The following is a 20,266-nucleotide window of genomic DNA, read 5'->3' as shown; positions in this document are numbered from 1 at the left end:
GACTAAGAACAAAGAATTGCAGCAGAAGCCAGGAGAGCTGAGTTGAGTTCCTTTTTTCATTCTACAAATATTTATTGCCCATTCACTGTGTGCAAGGCACTCTGATATAGTCATTTCTTGGGAGAAACAAATATGAATTACTCTATTGCACAGAGTTCATTATTTCATTTCTTTAGTACTCCCCCCCACCCTGCCCCCACCGAGAATGAATGTAATTTATGCTTCTTCAGAAGATTTGGATGATAAAGCTCGAATTTTTTTCCTCTGGGAGAAAGGCAGGGTAAAAAGAGAGTCTAATTCTAGCCTGTTGACATTTTGCTGCCTTTTGTGTTGCATTCTTTCTGATGTTTAGTCTGAAGGGCAGCAGTTCCCCAGGGAAAACTCTTCCGTGGGGATGGCAAAGGTGCAAAAGGACAAGCAGAAACACACCAGGCCTCTTCAGGCCTAGGAACTAACCCACTGTCAGTCCTGCCTCTGTCTCATGAAGTCATGGCAGAGATGTAGGATGCAGGGTAAAGAAACAAGACCAATAATTACATACATTTAATTTTATATCATATAAAAGGTATAACTCTCTAAGTACAGCAAATTTAAATTTATACAAGTTATACAGTCAGCTCTCCTCCACAAGCGTTTTTGTTTTTGTTGTTGCTGTTGTTTGGCTGCACCATGCAGCTTGCAGGATCTTAGTTCTCTGACCAGGGATCGAACTTGTGCCCTCTACAGTGGAAGTGCAGAGTCCTAACCACTGCACCACCAGGGAATTCTCTAGAACACTTTTTTTTTTTTTTTCATATTCAGATAATACTTTATTATTCTGGCTTTGAAATAATTATGACACTACTCAGCAAAGTCCCAGGAAGTTCAAGTTACAAGGCTACCTTCCCAAAGTCCCTAAATAAATCACTCACATGGAACATCCATGCTTTTTCCAGTACAAAGTAAAAGCCTGTGTAATTGTTAGGCTCTGACAAATGCTTTAAAAAGCCTCTAATTCATAATTCATTTCAATCCAATAACCATTCATTGAGCCCCTAAACACCATATGCTAAATGACGATTGTGACAGTGTCTCTATTCTGGAGGAAGCTGCACACACAAAAATGTGCTGCTAAACATGAACATCTCAGGAGATGTTAAGATGATTCTATCCTAGAGTCAGATAAGTTAGTGTAATGTAGTATAATTTCCATTTTCAGACCCCAAATTTTATTTGGCATATTAAAGGCCAAAGTAAGTCCCATAACAAAGAAGCCTGGCTTTTCACACCCTTAACTAGCAATTAATAAGCAAAACTACCTTCCAATGAACATCTAAGCCCCTTCCTCATCTCTTGCTTCTCTAATTACTTTGACCTCCACAAAGAATGCATTTGACTGTATCAGAATAGTTTTTATAGCAGGGTTTTTTTTTTTTTTCCTTTTTAAAACCAGGATCCAAAGTTCACACACAGCATCTAGTTGTTTTCCTTCCTTAGCATCTTCTAATCTAGGGCGATGCTCCCCATCTGCCCACCATTTTATCTCCCATAATACCACTTTTTAAAAAGAGATCAGCCAGTTAGCTTGCAGAATGTTCTCATGACTCTTTCAGACTTGTAACAATTTCCAAGGCCATTCTACTTTGAGGATTTCTTTGTCTCTTTCAGTACATAATTTTTTACTGAATTTTAATTATTTAAGGTATTTGTAATTTCCAGCTGCTGTTAGATTATTTCTTCTTCTAGCATCCTGTTCTTGTTTCGTGGATGTAATGCTTTTCTGATGATATACTATGATTTTTTTTGGAAGTATTTTTATGCTCCTCGATTTGTCTCTGTTTCTTGCAATTCTTTTCTCCCCTGATTCTTACGTATTGGAGATTTTAAATTATCTTATGTTGAAGTTAACCTTCAATATAAATCCAGTATTTACAGACTTCCCTGTAGCTCAAAAGGTAAAGAATCTGTGGATACAGGAGACTAGGGTTCGATCCCTGGGTTGGGAAGTTCCTCTGGAGAAGGAATGGCAACCCACTCCAGTATTCTTGCCATGGAGAATTCCATGGACAGAGAAGCCTGGCGGGCTACAGTTGTCCCCGCTGGAGGGATTGTTGTCCACTTATATTTTAAGAGAAAAGGCCCCAAAGCTGATCAGGGGCCACAAGTGTGTGTTTGAGTCTTGTCAGTTGAAGGGATTCACTGTAGGCTGTTCCTATGGGTCCCTTAATTGTCAGTATCTGTGGTTCTTTTTTCTGGCATGGTTATTTTTTCCTGAGACGCACCCTTTATTTTCTGCTAGAGATAAGAACGTGGCTGTGATGTTCTTTATGAGAATAAGAAGAGATCTGGTATCTCATATTCAAATTCAGACTCAGCTCCTCTCTTTTCATTAAGATGTCTCACTCCCACTCTAATCTATGCCTGGTGTTGCCATATTAGAACTCCTTTGGTTTACTTGTTCCAGAGGTGACATTTCTTGTTTCACATGATGGTAAAAGCAGTAGTCTGATTATATCAGGTGGAGTCAGGACCTGGGGATCTGATCACTTTTTAAACATATTTTCAAACAAATCTCTCTTTCCAGTGCTACAGTCTTTTCATCTCCACTCCTCTAACTTCCTTCTGTGTTTTACCTGCTTCCAATTCTGGAGTCTTTTCAGGGTTCCTCCTGGTGACATGCCTTGTTTCTCCGTGGTTTCTCCTTCTTCACCACTGAGATTTGACCTTCCTTGGGTCTTCTAAGTCCTTTGCCGCCCTCCATCAGTTTTCCATTTTCATGTGCCGTAGGTTAGGGTGATTATCAAGTCTAAATAAAGATGAAATTTGTGGGGTTTTTTTTTTTTTCTCTCCTTTTTATTTTTGAGAGAAGTGGTATGGGGACGGTCTCACTACCTTGAATTGAAAACTCTTCACTTATTTTTAGTTCTTCAAATGCCTTGAATTCTTTACCGCTGCTGGGCTTTTACATTTGGTATTCCAGCTCTCTGAGATATTCTTTTTCTCTCCCTCATCTTCTCTCCTGGCCAATTCCAAGTCATCTTTTAGGTCCCAGGTAAACATCATTCATAGATGAATCCTGCCCAGCCATCCAGACTAGGTTAAGTACACTCCCTATAGTAGATTTACATAACACCTGCCATGACTTTAATTAATGTACATGCCTAACTCCTCTGCTAACCTCCACAAGGGAAGGGAACATTTCTATCTTGTTGACTGCTAATGTCTAGTGTAATGCTTAGCATTCAGTAGGGGATCAGTATGTTTTTCTTACCGTTGATAACATATATTGCTCATTATAAAGATTTGTAGCTTAATTTACAGTTGCTGCTACCAATAAGTAGTTATTTTTAATTCAACAATCCTCATTATTATAATTGTCTAGCTATTAATATGAAAACACCATAATATGGACTCTTGGGTTTATTGTACAATGAACACTTTTTAAATTATCATGTGGGCTTCCCTGGTGGGTCAGATGGTAAAGAATCTGCCTGCAGTGTGGGATACCTGGGTTCGATCCTTGGGTTGGGAAGAGTCTCTGGAGAAGGGAATGGTGACCCACTCCAGTATTTTTGCCTGAAGAATTCCACGGACAGAGGAGCCTGGAGAGGGCGAGGCCAAGGCCAGGCTCCTCTGTCCATGGAATTCTTCAGGTAAAAATACATGTTTTGCCTGAAGAATACATTCCATGGGATTGAAAAGAGTCAGACACAACTGAGTGACTAACACAGACAAATCGTGTACTGGCAGTAATGAAATATGCCCGCAAGTCAGCACACTGTATAGGTTTTCTATTCCTACTGTTTCAAATGATCACAGATTGGATGGCCTAAAACAACACAAATTTATTATTTCATGGTTTTGGAGGTAGAAAATCTAAAATGGGTTGGCAAGGCTGCATTCCTTCTGGAGGCTCTAGGAGGGAATCAGTTTCCCCACCTTTTTCAGCTTCTAGAGGCTGCCTGCATTCCTTCGCATATCACTCTGGCCTCTGCGTCCACTGTTACATCTCCTTCTCTGACTTTCTTGCCTCCTTACAAAAGACCCATATGATTAGTTCAGGTTCACATAACCCAGAATAATTTCTGCTTTTCAATAGCTTTAACCACATCTATAAAGTCCATTTTGCTGTAGAAAGGAAAATGTTCACTGGTTCTGGGAATTAAGATGTGGACATCTTCGAGGCCTACCACACAGAGACAACAAAATATGAACCCACAGATGAATTAGTTGCTGCAGGAAAAGATAAAAACCTGACTCACATACATTTAAAACATTAAATTAGAACAACCTCCAACATAGATAAATAATTTAAATGAAAAAATATCATTACTATGCCTCGAAATAAGATACCTAATATAAACCAATGATTATTAAATAGACAACATATATCAGCTCAACAATTACTTAGACTTCCATATACCTCCCATGACTATGCTTTTGAGAATCCTTGGATTTCTTCAAGGTTTCAGGTAGTCACAGCATTTTGTAAAGACAATTATACTAACAACCATGTTAGTATAGTTGTTACTAACAAGAGTTTAGTGTTTTTCTTAAATATATTTAAAAATAAATTTTAGATGAAAAATACAGCTGGTGCTCTGTAGTCACCAGTTCTGCATCCTTGGAGCTCAGTTGTAAAGAATCTGCTGTAATGCAGGAGACCTGGGTTCAATTCTTGGGTCAGGAAGATTTCCTAGAGAAGGAAATGGCAACCCACTCCAGTATGCTTGCCTGGAGAATCCCATGGACAGAGGAGCCTGGCAGACTACAGTCCATGGGGTCACAAGAGTCGGACACGACTTAGCAACTAAACCACCACCACCACCAGATAGAAAATATTCAGAAAAGAAAATTCCAGAAAGTTTCAAAAAGAAAAAAACTTGGAATTTGTTGTGGGCCAGCAATTATTTACATAGTATTTACATTATATTTACAATTATTTACATGGCATTTACATTGTGTTAGGTATTATAAGTAGTCTAGAGATGGGGGCATAGCAACCCACTCCTGTATTCTTGCCTGAAGAATTCCAGGGACAGAGGAGCCTGGCGGGCTACACTCCATGGTGTTGCAAAGAGTCAGACACGACTGAGCAACTAACACTTCATTTCAGAGATAATTTAAAGTATATGGGAGGATGTGCATAGGTTATATGCAAATACTATGCCATGTTATATAAGGTACTTGAATATCTGTGGATGTAATATCCAAAGGGGATCCTAGAATCAATCCTCCATGGATACCAAAAGATGGCTGTATAATTAGCACTGATCATGTTTCAATAAATATCTCATAACATCCTGCAGAATTACTTGGGAATAATTATAATAAAAACCTATTTGGGGAAAATGAAGTCTAATATGCTCAATTATTTACTTTAACAGGCCATAATTAGATACTTTATTCTCAATTATCTAGCAATGTCATGTGAACAACCAGTACAAAATGACAGTTTCACAATGAGCTGGTGGGTAATGCTGTCAGCTGGCTCTTTCAGACAAGACTCTCACCCCAAAACTGTATCTTGATTGTCAATTTTGCTCATTTAGTAATTTAATAATTGTACCCAGGTCTGATCTAGCTCTGAGGCATTAGCTGGAGAGGATGTCCTTTTCCCAATGGAAAGTTAACTTGAGAAATCAAATAAAGGTTAGAAGATTGCCTGATTAGAACAGTTAAAATGTCAGGCAGCCTAAGGCATCAAAAATGACCAGGCACACACTACACTTCATCCCACAGCTCCCACACCCCAAATCTGGCCCAAATTACAATAATCAAAATTTATAATAGCATCCCACACTGGAAAATGTCATACATTTGAATAATGATGAGATTAGAATTTTACCTGATGGCATTGTTGTATGGCAGAAACCAACACAACATTGTAAAGCAATTATCCTCTAATTTAAAAAAATGAGAATTTTACCTGATGATATCCCCCAACTTAGTTTTTCTAGCTGAGATTGCTGCTTACTGTCGTTCTCTCAAAGCCATTTCTTTTCAGTTCTTGCTTCTTCCTCTAAAGCTGCAATACAGCTTTATCATATTTATTGTCCAATACAGTAGCCACTGGCCAAATGTAGCTACTGAGCACCCAAAGTGGCTACATTTGAACTACATTTGTGGCTAATTTGGACTGAGATGCGCTGTAAAATATATACCAGGTTTTAAAGACTTACACTAATGAGAATATAAAATATTTCATTAATAAGTTTTATATTGACTACCTGTGGAAATGATAACACTGAAATTTATTTAGGGATACATTTGGTTAAATAAAACATATCATTAAAATTCATTTTACCTATTCCCTTTCACTTTTTAATGTATCTACTAGAAAACTTAATGTTACATATGTGTCTCACATATTTTTATTGGACAGTACTGATGCAATGCTTCAGAAGGCCTCCTCTGCTACCTTTCAGTTGTTTTTTATGGTTTGACCTCTCAGTCATTCTTTGATTTTTTATTAACTGCTTATATTTAGAAGGTAAAATAGCAAGTCAAATTCTGTGGCCAACCTTTAAAATAAGATAAGTAAGTATACTGATAGACAATGAAAATCATCAATTCTTCAACTTACTCGATTGGTGCTTTACTGCTGCTGCTGCTGCTAAGTCGCTTCGGTCGTGTCCGACTCTGTGCAACCCCATAGATGGCAGCCCACCAGGCTCACCCGTCCCTAGGATTCTCCAGGCAAGAGTACTGGAGTGGGGTGCCATTGCCTTCTCCGATTGGTGCTTTAATATTGGAAGAAAAGGGAGCAGTGTGCACAGAATAGCCTTCATTGGCATCTGCAGAGATGGACTGTGTGTATATGGAGTATTAAAGAGGGAATACAGGAGCCATTCTGGGGAGGAAATACACACACCCACATCCACACACACACACCCTGCAGTAGGTCGAAGAATATATTCCATCTCCAGTCTTCCCCACCTGTCTAGGTTTTTTAAATCTATTTTTCTTTTGGCTATACTATTAATAATTTGTCTCTCTTCTATGTGTACTAATTTAACACTGTTCCCTGGATGGAATGTAACTATTATGATGAGAAACTGCTGGGAGATGAGGATACAGGGTGATGTATCAGATCTAAAGAGTAAACAACATAGATGTTTACTTCAGTTAAAAAAAGAACGTACAGATCACCCTGTTCCATCTTCCACCCAAATGCAAAATCTTTTAATATATGGTATAAAGGCTGTTTGTGTTAAAATATCAGTATTCATTTATCATACCAAATATATACTGAGAAATGGGAGAAATCCTCTGAAAATATTTTTAACAGGAAAAAAACATGAAGAAGAAAAAACATGATGCCATTGTTTATGAACCTAAAGAACTTCTGAATCCCTCTCCCAATGTAACAAATTGTTGCAAATCACTGTGGGTGAAATACAGTTTTCAGAGTGCTTACATGACCCAACTTGTCAGCTCCCAGCCAGTTTCAGCCATGTCAAGGAAACCAGGTAAGATATTATTTGTATTAAGCTAAGTTAAATATTCTATTTAGCTTGTATTTTTCCTGGTACTGAAGATATAAAATTGGGCACTGGAGTATTTAAACATTAAGAAGTAGTGTAAAAAAAAAAAAAGAAGTAGTGTAAATCTATTCATCGAAGTTCTTACATAGTAAAAATCTAAAACTGACTTTGCTTCATGGTATAAATCTCCTAGTTTCTATGAGCTCTGAATCACTGATGTGACAACTAATTAAGATGATCCCAAATTCACTAAAATAAATCAAATTCATCTTTTAATAAAAATATACCTTTAAACTTGACCTGAAAATATCTGCATTGTTAAGGTAGGGAAAATTCAGTGTAGGTTCCTTCTTGATATTGTCAATATAGGAAAGAACATGAGGGAAAGATAAACTTGAAATTTTGTTTTTAAAAAATGTATGATTCCTAAATGTCCCAAAATGTTGGAAAATTAAAGTGCTGTGTTTGGAAAAGCATTAAAGAATGTTAGAGTTAAATGCATGCGGTTTTAGACTTTTAGATTAAAAACATGCTAGACACCTGAAAGGATTTAAATTAATCTCAAACTATTTTCCACTTTAAAAGAATTACGTGCCACTAAGAAAGCAGAAATTTCAAGCATCCTAATGAGACTCTTGGAGAAGGCAATGGCACCCCACTCCAGTACTCTTGCCTGGAAAATCCCATGGACGGAGGAGCCTGGTAGGCTGCAGTCCATGGGGTCGCTAGGAGTCCGACCCGACTGAGCGACTTCACTTTCACTTTTCACTTTCATGCATTGGAGAGGGAAATGGCAACCCACTCCAGTGTTCTTGCCTGGAGAATCCCAGGGACGGGGGAGCCTGGTGGGCTGTCATCTCTGGGGTCGCACAGAGTCGGACTTGACTGAAGCGACTTAGCAGCAGCAATGAGACTCTGGCCGCCACATCAAATATGGTATTCATTTTCTAAAAAGAACTCAGTTGACCAAAATTTTGAATTTTCATCTGGACAGGTGTCAACAATGGTATCTCCAAACCTGAGACTGTGTCACCTATTATTACCTTATAGAACATACATTTCATTTTTCTAAGTTGAGATGTAACTCGTACCATAAAGTTCACACTTCTAAAGCACACAATTCAGAAGCTTTTAGTATATTTACAAAGCTGTGCACTATTCTAGAACTTGTATTTTACTGTAAACCTTTTCCAGTGTTTTCACACTCACTATGGGGTCGCAGAGTCGGACACGACTGAGCGACTGAACTGAACTGATATTACTTAATCCTCACCGATCCTTATGAAACTGAGGTGCACTGTGGGCGGTTGCCACATTTACCCCAAAAGCTTTCCTAATTAGTTTCACCTCAAAAAAAGCAGAAGGGTGAAGAATTACTAATGCTACTAACAGTGACAGCCAACAGCCTAATCTGCATTTTTTTTTTTTTTTTTGCATAGAGTTCTCATTTTACTGCATGTGTAAAATCTTTGTGTCTGGCAATTTTTGTCTGGTGCGCCAATAGTGCATGCCACGGCCGCGGGTTACCGCTCAGTCAGAGGCGGTAGCGGCCAGAAGCCGCGCCCCACCCCCACTCCCATTTCCTTCCCTCACAGGCTCAGCAAGAAGCATCGTGTTTCTCCCCTTTTATCGCTGAAGGAATGGGGATGCGCAGACTGAAGGGGGCAGTGTGAGGGACACTGAGTTATTTATGACGTCGAGAACGCTAAAGCCAGGGTCACTGGAGGGGCCTGGTGGTGTACCCCGGATACCTGTTCTCCCTCCCTCGCAATCGGATTTGAAGCAGGTAGCGAACAAGTTCGCCTGGAAAATCCCACGGACGGAGGAGCCTGGTAGGCTGCAGTCCATGGGGTCGCTAAGAGTCAGACACGACTGAGCGACTTCACTTTCACGCATTGGAGAAGGAAATGGCAACCCACTCCAGTGTTCTTGCCTGGAGAATCCCAGGGACGGGGGAGCCTGATGGGCTGCCGTCTATGGGGTCGCACAGAGTCGGACACGACTGACGTGACTTAGTAGTAGTAGCGAACAACGAGCGCCACCCGCTGCGCCAGAGACCGCCTCTGGGCACAGCGCGCCATGTGCACTTCCCATTGGTCACAGCCGCTCACGTGACCTCTACTGCCAGCCCCGCCCCAAGGGTTTTTCCGGCCTCCGACCGGGTCTGGGCAGCGCGTCTGAGGAGAACCCTGAACGCGCAGTCATCCAGGTGTGGTTGGTCGCGTGGAGGGAAGCTCTCCTGCTGGGAACTTGATTGGATGGATGGACGGATGACAGAGATAGATTAGATAGGTTAGATAAATTAGATACAGCGAACTGTTAATGAAGAAGCTGATTGAGAAGATCCCTTTCTCCTCTTAGTGCTTTTGTCCCAGGTTGCAACACAGACTGAAAATGAAAATCACAAGCCATTGTTGGCTGGAAAATGACTGGTTGAAGCCCAAACTTAATCTCTGTTACTTTGGGGCTATTCTCTTGATGAAAGTGAAAGAGGAGAGTGAAAAAGCTGGCGGAGAGTGAAAAAGCTGGCTTAAAACTCAACATTCAGAAAACTAAGATCATCGCATCTGGTCCCATTACTTCCTGGCAAATAGATGGGGAAACAATGGAAACAGTGAGAAACTTTATTTGGGGGGGCTCCAAAATCACTGCAGATGGTGACTGCAGCTATGAAAGTAAAAGATGCTTGCTCCTTGGAAGAAAAGCTATGACCAACCTAGACAGCATATCAAAAAGCGGAGACATTATTTTTCTGACAAAGGTCTGTCTAGTCAAAGCTACGGTATGGATGTGAGAGTTGGACTATAAAGAAAGCTGAGCACCGAAGATTTGATGCTTTTGAACTGTGGTGTTGGGGAAGACTCTTGAGAGTCCCTTGGATTGCAAGGAGATCAAACCAGTCAATCCTAAAGGAAATCAGTCCTGAATAGTCATTGGAAGGACTGATGCTGCAACTCCAATACTTTGGCCACCTGATGCAAAGAACTGACTCCTTGGAAAAGACCCTGATGCTGGGAAAGATTGCAGGCAGGAGGAGAAGGGGACTAGAGAGGATGCGATGGTTGGATGGCAACATCAACTAGATGGACATGAGTTTGGGCAAGCTCCAGGAGTTGGTGATGGACAGGGAAGCCTGGCCATGCTGCAGTCCATGGGGTCGCAAAGAGCTAGACACGACTGAGCAGCTGAACTGAACACTAGCCATATGAACATATCTGTTTGGTGCTGGGGTCGGGGGGAACCCATAGTATTTGTATGGAGAATGTGTGTGTGTGTGTGCACACATACACCTGTGCTCAGTTGTGTCCAACTCTTTGCGACCCCGACTATAGCCCACCATGCTCCTCTGTCCATGGGGTTTTTCCAGGCAATAATACTGGAATAGGTAGGTTGCCATTTCCTCCTCTAGGGGATCTTCCCAGCCCAGGGATTGAACCTGAATCTCTTGGGTCTCCTGCATTGTCAGGATTCTTTATCACTAGCACCACCTAGGAAGCCCATGTAGAACTAAAAGACACTTTAAGTTGAGGAGGTCGGTAGGATTTGGAGAAGTCCAGAGCAACCGTCCTGATACGTCGTTTAAGATAAATTAGACACTCTTGGGAAAACAAAAATGATTAAAAGTGGAAAGAAGCCCTGTCCACCTCTAAAAATGTAAAAAGTATTGCTAGGAAAAGTGTGTGTGCTCAGTCATGTCCAACTCTTTGTGACCTGTGGACTACAGCTGGCCGGGCTCCCCTGTCCATGGGATTTTCCAGGCAAGAATACTGGAGTGGGTTGCCATTTCCTTCTCTATTGATAGGAAAGGGCAGACATATATATACACACACACAGAAAAATTTCCTGGCATCTGGACTCTGCACTTCTGTACAGGACTCTGCACTTCCCAATGCAAGAAGCCTGGGTTCAATCCCTGGTCGGAGAACTGAGATCTCACAAGGTGTGGGGTGTAGCCGAAAAAGAATCTGTCAGCAATGAAAGAGACCCAGGTTCAACCCCTGGGTCAGGAAGATTCTCCAGAGAAGGGAATGGCAACCCACTTCAGTATTCTTGCCTGGAGAATACCATGGACAGAAGAACCTGGTGATCTAAAGTCCATGGGGTTACAAAGAGTCGGACACAACTGAGCAACTAACACAGAGACACTCATAGATACATAGGTAGGTGTAAATGGGATATATTAATTGTAGAAGTCAGAAGAGGGTCCAGTTTTCAGCTTCTTTCTGCTTCTGAGATTGCTTGTATTACAGAAAGGGGAGCCCTCCAGGGTCCCCCTTCCCGCACCACTTGGGTGTTCATTATATATATATATATATATATATTTTTTTTTTTTTACTCTCTAGTTGTGGTGCATGGGTTTCCGGTTGCAGTGCCTGCTTCTTGTTGCCAAGCATGGGCTCCAGGGCACAAGGGCTCAGTAGTTGTGGTGCATGGGTTTAGTTGCTCCATGGCATGTCAGATCTTCGTTCCCAGAGTAGGGATCAACCCTCGACCCCTGCACTGGCAGACATATTCTTAACCACTGGACCACCAGGAAAGTCCCTTGGATGCTCATTTTTGCTTTTTTTTTTTTTTCTTGGTGCTCCTAAGGCTCACCATCTGTCTCTTTCCTCCTCTAGATGGACACATTGACTTTTTTTATTCATTAAAAAAAAATACTATTTTAGGCACTGTATTACATACTCAGCTGACAATGGTGAACAAAAACAGCAACAGCCCCTTCCTTCCTGGCACTGATGGTCAGGTAAAGAAGGCAGACAGCAGTCAATCACATGTACCAATGTTAAATGTAATGTGATAGGGTGCTAAGAGGTCCAGATGCTATAATGGGGCTTCGACCTAGGAGGGAGGTTAGAGAAGGCTTCCCTGGAGATGTAACCCTGGACTGAGACCTGAGCGGGTTAAGGAGGGTGCAAGTTGCAGGCAGAGGGAATGGCTTGGGCAAGGGAGAGCTAGTAGCCTCTCCCCTTCCGATGACTGCTCATCTCACCCATTTCCACTAAACATACACTGATCTTGCCTCTAAGTTCTCAGAAAATACTTTTTTCTTTTAATTCTAAGTTCTTAGGGAGTAACGGTAACCCATAATTACTGATATAGACAATGTGTATCCAATAGGTAAGTATGCTGATACACACATCTAATACGCAGTATCATCTCTGTTATTTCGGGCTTCCCAGATGGCGCTAGTGGTAAAGAACACACCTGCCAATGCAGGAGACTCAAGAGACGTGGGTTTGATCCCTGGGTCAGGAAGATCCCCTGGAGGAGGAAATGGCAACCCACTCCAGTATCCACACCTGGAAAATCCCATGGACAGAGGAGCCTAGCAGGTTACAGTCCATGGGGTCAAAAAGAGTTGGACATGACTGAGCACACACGCATTTGCCATGCTGCAAGTGTTTCACCAGTAATTGTTCAGACATGCACGAAATACAAATAGTTGTTATGTTGAGTTCCAGAATACAAAACACACTTCTTGCTTTGAGCACAATCTTCTGTTGTGTCCTATCTCTAGGTCCTTCCTTCTCTGCCCCTTTGTCTACCCAGCTGAAATACCCAAGGCTTATTAGCATTCTTTTCTTTTTCTTTTTTTTTAAGTCGCTCAGTCGTGTCCAACTCTGCGACCCCATGGACCGTAGCCTATCAGGGTCCTCCGTCCATGGGATTTTTCAGGCAAGAGTGCTGGAGTGGATTGCCATTTCCTTCTCCATTCATTAGCATTCTTATAGCTCCATGTCTCCCAATGTCCATTACTGGAACTTACCCAACTTGTATTCCGTCTTCATACTGCAGATACTGGATTTTGTACTTCCCAGGTGACAGTCAGTTAAAATGATAGTTGCAAATCATCATGCTTTTGATTGGCACAGGTAGGGCTGGCCCTAAACCCATTTTGAAGTTGATGATACTCATTTTGAAGGTCTCCCCACTCAGTTGCCCTTTCTCCTCTCCACATGTTATGTTACAAAGGTAAAAGGTTATGCAAATACCCTTCACATTCTCTTAAGGCTCTGGGATTCAGGAGTGGTCACTACCACCAATCAAATTCGTAGGTACTGAAGTGATTTTCCCTGAGAATAAACATCTCCAAGTAATGAAATAGTGGATTAAAGCTGTGATTGCTTAAATCAGGCTGAGTGCCAACAAAAAAAGTTGATCAGTTGGTCTAAGAAAGAAATGGAAATTTTATTTTGAGCCAAATTGAAGATTATAACCCTGGAATAGCCTCTCAGAAAACTCTGAGAACTGTTCTGTCCATTAAAGGTCAAAGCACAGTTACATGTGTTTTTGAGACATTATGCTGTACATTAAATGATGGATTGTTGACAGTTTACATAATCCAGATCTGCAAGTAGTAGCTCATGAAAGTGAAAGTTGCTCAGTCGAATGCAACTCTTTTCGACCCTATTCCTTCCAGCGGATCTTCCTGACCCAGGAATCAAACTGGGGTCTCCTGCATTGCGATGGCACCCCACTCCAGTACTCTGGCCTGGCAAATCCCATGGATGGAGGAGCCTAGTAGGCTGCAGTCCATGGGGTCGCTGAGAGTCGGACATGACTGAGCGACTTCCCTTTCACTTTTCACTTTCATGCATTGGAGAAGGAAATGGCAACCCACTCCAGTGTTCTTGCCTGGAGAATCCCAGAGACAGGGGAGTCTGGTGGGCTGCCATCTATGGGGTCACACAGAATCGGACACGACTGAAGTGACTTAGCAGCAGCAGCAGCATTGCAGGCAGATTCTTTACCAACTGAGCTATCAGGAAAGCTTAAAGCTTTAAAGGAAAGCTTTAAACTTAAGCCACATCTTAATTGGCTTCTTATTTATACCATAAACTTTCTGTATTACCTTTGTTTTCTGGACTTTCTCACTGCCTCTCCTCCGCTGCTCACACGATTTGTAATTATGATATCTTCAAGTTTCCCAAATTTTCAATCATGCTATGTTTTCAATCAAATCTCCCTTTCCTTGGGGACTTCCCTTCTAGAGTTGTTCTCTTGTTCCAATCTCATCACTATCTGGGCCTGTCATCCTGGGACTTCCCTTCCCAGCGTTGGATCCACCTTTTGCTGATTTTTTTTTTTCCCCTTGATTTAGTCATACTCTGTTTCACTGGAAAACCTCCTCAAGAGGCTTCCTAAGAAATTGTTTATGGGAGAACAACTTCCTGAGTCCTTGCATGTCTGCAAATGTCTTTATTCACCTCTCACAAATTATCGAGAATTAGGTAGGCAGAAACTTCTAGGTTGAAAAGAATTTTTAATAAAATCCTCGAGGGTGGGAATTCCCTGGTGGTTGTGGTTAGGACTTGATGCTTTCACTGCCAAGGGCCAGGGTTCAACCTCTCTGGTCGGGGAACTAAGATCTTGCAAAGCACGTGGCATGACCAAAAAAAAAATTCTTGAGGGTATTAATTCTACTATATTCTAGAATCCATTACTGATGGGAAGTCAGTCATCAAACTAACCCATGTTTCTCTTTGGAGATCTTTAGCATCTTTAGCCAAAATGACATCTTTTGAAATGTCAGTATGGTCCAGAGGTGAGGATTTTATTTCCCCTTTTGTTGTCCTGAGAATTTGGTGGGGCTTTTTTCTTGGTGAGATGTTCTAATCTGAAGTTTGTACTGGGAAGCTGTCATATGCTGTTTAACATTTTTCCTCCTCTGTTTCTGTGACTCTTACTAATCCGGTGCTGGTCTTTCCAGATTGGTTCTGTATATCACCTATCTTATCTCGCCTATTTAAAAATTCTGATTTTTTTTTTCTGAGTGATTTTCTTTTCTCAGACGGTCAATTGTATTTTTAATTTTAGCAATCATATTTTTAAAAACTGAAAGATTTTGTTGTAGGTTTAATCTTTTTTCACAGCATTTTCTTTTGTTTCCTAAATGTAATATTTTCTTTCTTTTTTTTAATAAAGATTTTTGTTGATGTGGACCATTTTTTTTAAAGTCTTTATTGAATTTGTTACAATATTGCTTCTGTTTTTATGTTTTGTTTTTTTGGCCACAGGCCTGTGGGATCGTAGTTCCCTGACCAGGGATCAAACCCACAACCCCTGGGGAAGGTGAATCCTAATCACTGGATCGCCAGGGAAGTCGCTAAATGTAATATTTTCTTAAATCACTCTAAAGATATACATTAGAACTTGCAAACATTCTCTTCTGTTTCCTGAATTACACCTGTTTTCTTCAGGATCACTATTTTGTTTGTTTATCTGGTATTTCTCTTTCAATTATTGTTCTTCTCAGTTGCCTGGTGATCTTCTGTTATTAAAAAAAAAATACTGACCGGTTAACTCGTGTGGGTTTTTTCTGCTGTTATGTGAGGACTGTTTTCCCAGTTGGTGGCAGTAGCTAACACTTACATAGTATTTGGGCTTCTCTGATAGCTCAGCTGGTAAAGAATCTGCCTGCAATGCCAGAGACCCCTGTTCTATTCCTTGGTTGGGAAGATCCGCTGGAGAAGGGATAAGCTACCTACTCCAGTATTCTTGGGCTTCCCTGGTGGCTCAGCTGGTAAAGAATCCGCCTATAATGCGGGAGACCTGGGTTCAATCTCTGGGTTGGGAAGATCTCCCCTGGAGAAGGGAAAGGCTACCCACTCCAGTATTCTGGCCTGGAGAATTCCATGGACAGAGGAGCCTGTCAGGCTACAGATCATGGGGTCTGTATTGGACATGACTGAGCAACTTTCACTCACTCATATAGCATTTATCCATGTTCCAGGTGTGGTCCTGCACAGGTTAAATGTATTAATTCACTTAATCATTTCAACAACCCCTCTACAAGGTAGTTACTATAGTATCTTATTAAGTTTGTGCTGTGTGCTCAGTCGTATCTGACTCTGCAACCCTATGGACCGTATCCCACCAGGCTCCTCTGTCCATGGAATTCTCCAGGCAGGAATGCTGGAGTGGGTTGCCATTTCCTTCTCCGCTCATTAAGTTTAATATTCCATCAATTGTAAAATGTACTATAATTTTGTTTCCTACTAAGAAAATAAACAATCTGTTGGAATATGACATGCCATAGACTATAAAACACATTCTCTTTTGGAGGCATTATAAAATCTTAGAATTGATAAAATAATATATTACCATTCCCATTTTACAATTGAAGAATGAAGGCATAGAGAGATTAAATAACTTTCCCAGGTTACACAGTTTTATCTATAAATTTTACATTTGAACCCAAATGATTTGGCTTCGGAATCTTAGCACGATGCCTCACTGCTTCCCAGGGCTCCTCACTGAATGGGGACTCAAATAGGGGGTCTGAACTGGGAGAGTTTTAGGGCGGTGAGTTAGGGGAGCTAACGTTTTGGCCCCAGATCCCTCAAATGCCAGAACAAGGAGACCTTTGACCTGAGGCACCAACATTCATAAAGAAGTTTTAGCTCTCTCCACAAGATTTGTTCTCGTGTTAGGGAAGACTGGTCTGGATTTTTCACCTGAAATCTGATGGGTCCAGTGGGCTGGGGTTGCCAAGGGTACCAAGTGGGACAGTAGATCCTCCTCAGAATTCTAGTCAACGGCATGTTCCCCTTTCCCAGCTTCCGGGTCCTGGTGAGTGAAGGGGCTTCCTATCATGGGTTCTTGGCACTTTCTCTTTCTGGCTCACTTGTCTATATCTTGTCTTCTCTTCTTTCTGCCTTCTGCAAACATGTATAGATCTCTCATCTGCTGTTGACTCTGCTTCCCATTCTTTTCACTGTGGCAGTTTTACTCTTTTTTATACTTTCATTTTGGTGAGGTCTTGGGAGGGACTAGGAGAAACGGAAAGGTCAATGCTTGTGCTCAGTCTTAAATCAGAAGGCCTTAGATATCTCTTTTTTATCAAGTAAAATCAAGATTATAAAAAGATGATCACCGTCTGAGACAATAAAATATTCACATTATAGCTGGCAGTGGAAAAGCACTTACAAAACCTTAAAGTCCTATTCGTTTAAAAGTTTTCCTAAGTGCAACGGAAAGAAACTTTTGTATGTTGATACAACATTTTTTTAAAGTCACAATACATTGAGGCTTGTTATCTGCTTTATGAAGGAGTTATTCTTTTGAAAAGATTAACAATGAGATTTTTCCAAATTCCCCACTAGGTCATTTAGATGACAGTTTTATTTTTAGAATTCTATGTGGATATGTATATATCCACACAATTTTCAGCATAAAGTGAGATAATTTTTCCTTTTGGATATTAAAAATTCAGTATTGGAATATAATAGAGCACTTGAAATGTGGCCAGTGCAATCGAGGAACTGAATTTTAAGTTTTATTTAATTTTAATTAAGTTTTAAAAACTGATACTTGATTTAGTTGTTGGAAAAGTTTTAGGTATGTGTGGAACAACTTGGATGTATAAATTTTAATTGTAAACTTCATGAAATCTAAATACAAATCAACACTTCACGAAATAAAATACAAGGTTTTCCAATGAAATTAGTTAATATCTGGATTGAGATGTGTTGTAAGTATAAAATAAACACTGGAGTTTGAAAGCTTAAATTAAAAAGTGCAAAACATACCACTAATAATTTTATATTGATTATATGTTATGATACTTTGGATGTGAGAATTGGACTATAAAGAAAGCTGAGCACTGAAGAATTGATGCTTTTGAACTGTGGTGTTGGAGAAGACTCTTGAGAGTCCCTTGGACTGCAAGGAGATCCAACCAGTCCATCCTAAAGGAGATCAGTCCTGGGTGTTCATTGGAAGGACTGATGTTGAAGCTGCAACTCCAATACTTTGGCCACCTCATGCGAAGAGCTGACTCATTTGAAGAGACCCTGATGCTGGGAAAGATTGAGGGCAGGAGGAGAAGGGGACGACAGAGGATGAGATGGTTGGATGGCATCACCGACTCAATGGACATGGGTTTGGGTGGACTCCGGGAGTTGGTGATGGAGGGGGAGGCCTGGTGTGTTGCAGTTCATGGGATTGCAAAGAGTCGGACATGACTGAGCGACTGACCTGAACTGAACTTTGGATATACTGTCTTAAGTAAAATACATTACTAAAATTATTTTTTACTTGATTTTACCACTAGAAAAATTAAAATTTATATATAGCTTGAATTATATTTCTACTGGACAGAGCTATTTATTCCAGTGCAAGGCTTTGCTTTCAATAATCACTATGATGATGGGATTTCATTCCTCTCGTTGTCTAAGCCAGTTTTAAGTGACTAGTGGTGAGTGATAGTTAATGCAATTATCTCTTTGAACTCTTTTCTATCAATGTAGATCACAATCCACCTTCTCAGCCCAAGGAGGATAGTATTGGCCAGAACCATCACCAGGAGGAAATACGTCACAAGCTGGCCGTGCGGCTGAGAAACATTGGGGACAGCATTGAGCAGAGAATGGTGCAAGAGGTGAGACTTAAATTTCCCCAGCAAAGGCCTACCTGGAAAGAGCAAACAGAACAATGGCTGCCAAGTAGCTGGAATGCCCAGGAATTAGCAGAACACATGGGTTAATAATGTCCAGATTACCAAGCATTAGATCTGAAAATTGAGAACCTGAGCCAATGCCAGTATTTGATCTCACATTTGCCTCACGAAAAACTGGTCCACGGACCAGCGGCATCCGCATTATTTGGCAGCTGACCAGATGTGCAAAATCTCGAACCCCAGCCCACAGCTCTGGCATCAGAATTTACCATTTTGCACACACCCTTGGGGATCTGAGTTATAAATGTGAGAAACTTTGCTTCACACTCTCAAACTAGGATGCATGTGAGGATCACCTGTGGAGTTTTAAGAACTATAGATGCTGGGCCCTACCTTGAGAGATGAGTCCAAGTGAATGTAATGCTCCATCGTGGAGGAGAACCTTTGACTTAGATTGTGGTTATCCTCCTTGAACCAACCCAGGTTCTGCTCTAAGCCCAGCTCTCCCTGATTTCTTTGTTTCTCCTGATTATTATAAGAAGTAATAAGGGAAAACATAAAGATTACTCTTTTAAATTCTGTGAACGTGTTAGTCGCTCAGTCATGTCCGACTCTTTGTGATCCCATGGACTGTAGTCAGCCAGGTTCCTCTGTCCATGGAATTCTCCAGGTAAGAATACTGGAGTGGGTAGCTGTTCCCTTCTCGAGGGGATCTTCCTGACCCAGGGATCAAACCCCAGTCTCCCGCACTGCAGGAAGATTCTTTACCAGCTGGGTCACCAGGGAAGCCCAAATCTTAGGCACGATGAAATCCACAGCCAACTTAGTTTTCCTCCAGAACAACCTGTAACTGGCAGCAGAAGGAGAATAACCATGTGGGGCTCTGTGCTAGGACAGGTGGCTGACCCTTAGAGCCCAACTTCTTGCCCTTAAATTCATCACAGGACAAGTACCTGCAGCGATTTCTTGTTTATCCCTGCTGCTGCCATCATGCTGACCTCAGGGAGTGCCAGGCCCCTTTCTATGCTCTGGTTCAAATGTGGCAGTACTCAGCCATCCCCTCAAATAAGACATTCCTGGAGACAAAACAAGAACAGAAGGTCCCAACAATAACGTTACTAAAAGTGAGAAGGAAACAATCACATAAAATACTGATAGACCGATTATGCAAATATTTATTGAGTACCTACTATGTGCCAGTCCCAGGTATTGACAGACCAAGTTCACTCAAACAAGTATTTATTGAGTGCTTCCCATATGCCAGACTCAGTTCCAGGCAGAGAGCAGGGTGGAAGATGAGCCTACTCTCATAGGGCTCATAGGAGCGGGACAAACTGAAGTCATGACTAGACTGCTGGGGGTACTGAGTGATGGAGATGACCCTGCATGGGCCGTCAGG

At 41.3% G+C, this 20,266-nt stretch overlaps 1 protein-coding gene across 1 annotated transcript in view; it reads left to right on the top strand.

Annotated features, from left to right (window-relative positions):
• Nucleotides 1–7,191: 7,191 nt before the first annotated feature.
• Nucleotides 7,192–20,266, top strand: part of PXT1 (peroxisomal testis enriched protein 1) — a 19,014-nt gene continuing 5,939 nt past the window's right edge. The window contains exons 1-2 of the mRNA XM_019985190.2: nt 7,192–7,451; nt 18,719–18,849. Of these exons, the coding sequence (XP_019840749.1) occupies nt 7,280–7,451; nt 18,719–18,849 (303 nt within the window). The 5' untranslated portion in view covers nt 7,192–7,279. The remainder of the gene's footprint in view (nt 7,452–18,718; nt 18,850–20,266) is intronic.

Source organism: Bos indicus, chromosome 23 (genome assembly GCF_029378745.1).
Source record: "Bos indicus isolate NIAB-ARS_2022 breed Sahiwal x Tharparkar chromosome 23, NIAB-ARS_B.indTharparkar_mat_pri_1.0, whole genome shotgun sequence".
NCBI classification, from domain to species: Eukaryota; Metazoa; Chordata; class Mammalia; order Artiodactyla; family Bovidae; genus Bos; species Bos indicus.
This window is presented reverse-complemented; position numbering and strand designations above follow the sequence as displayed.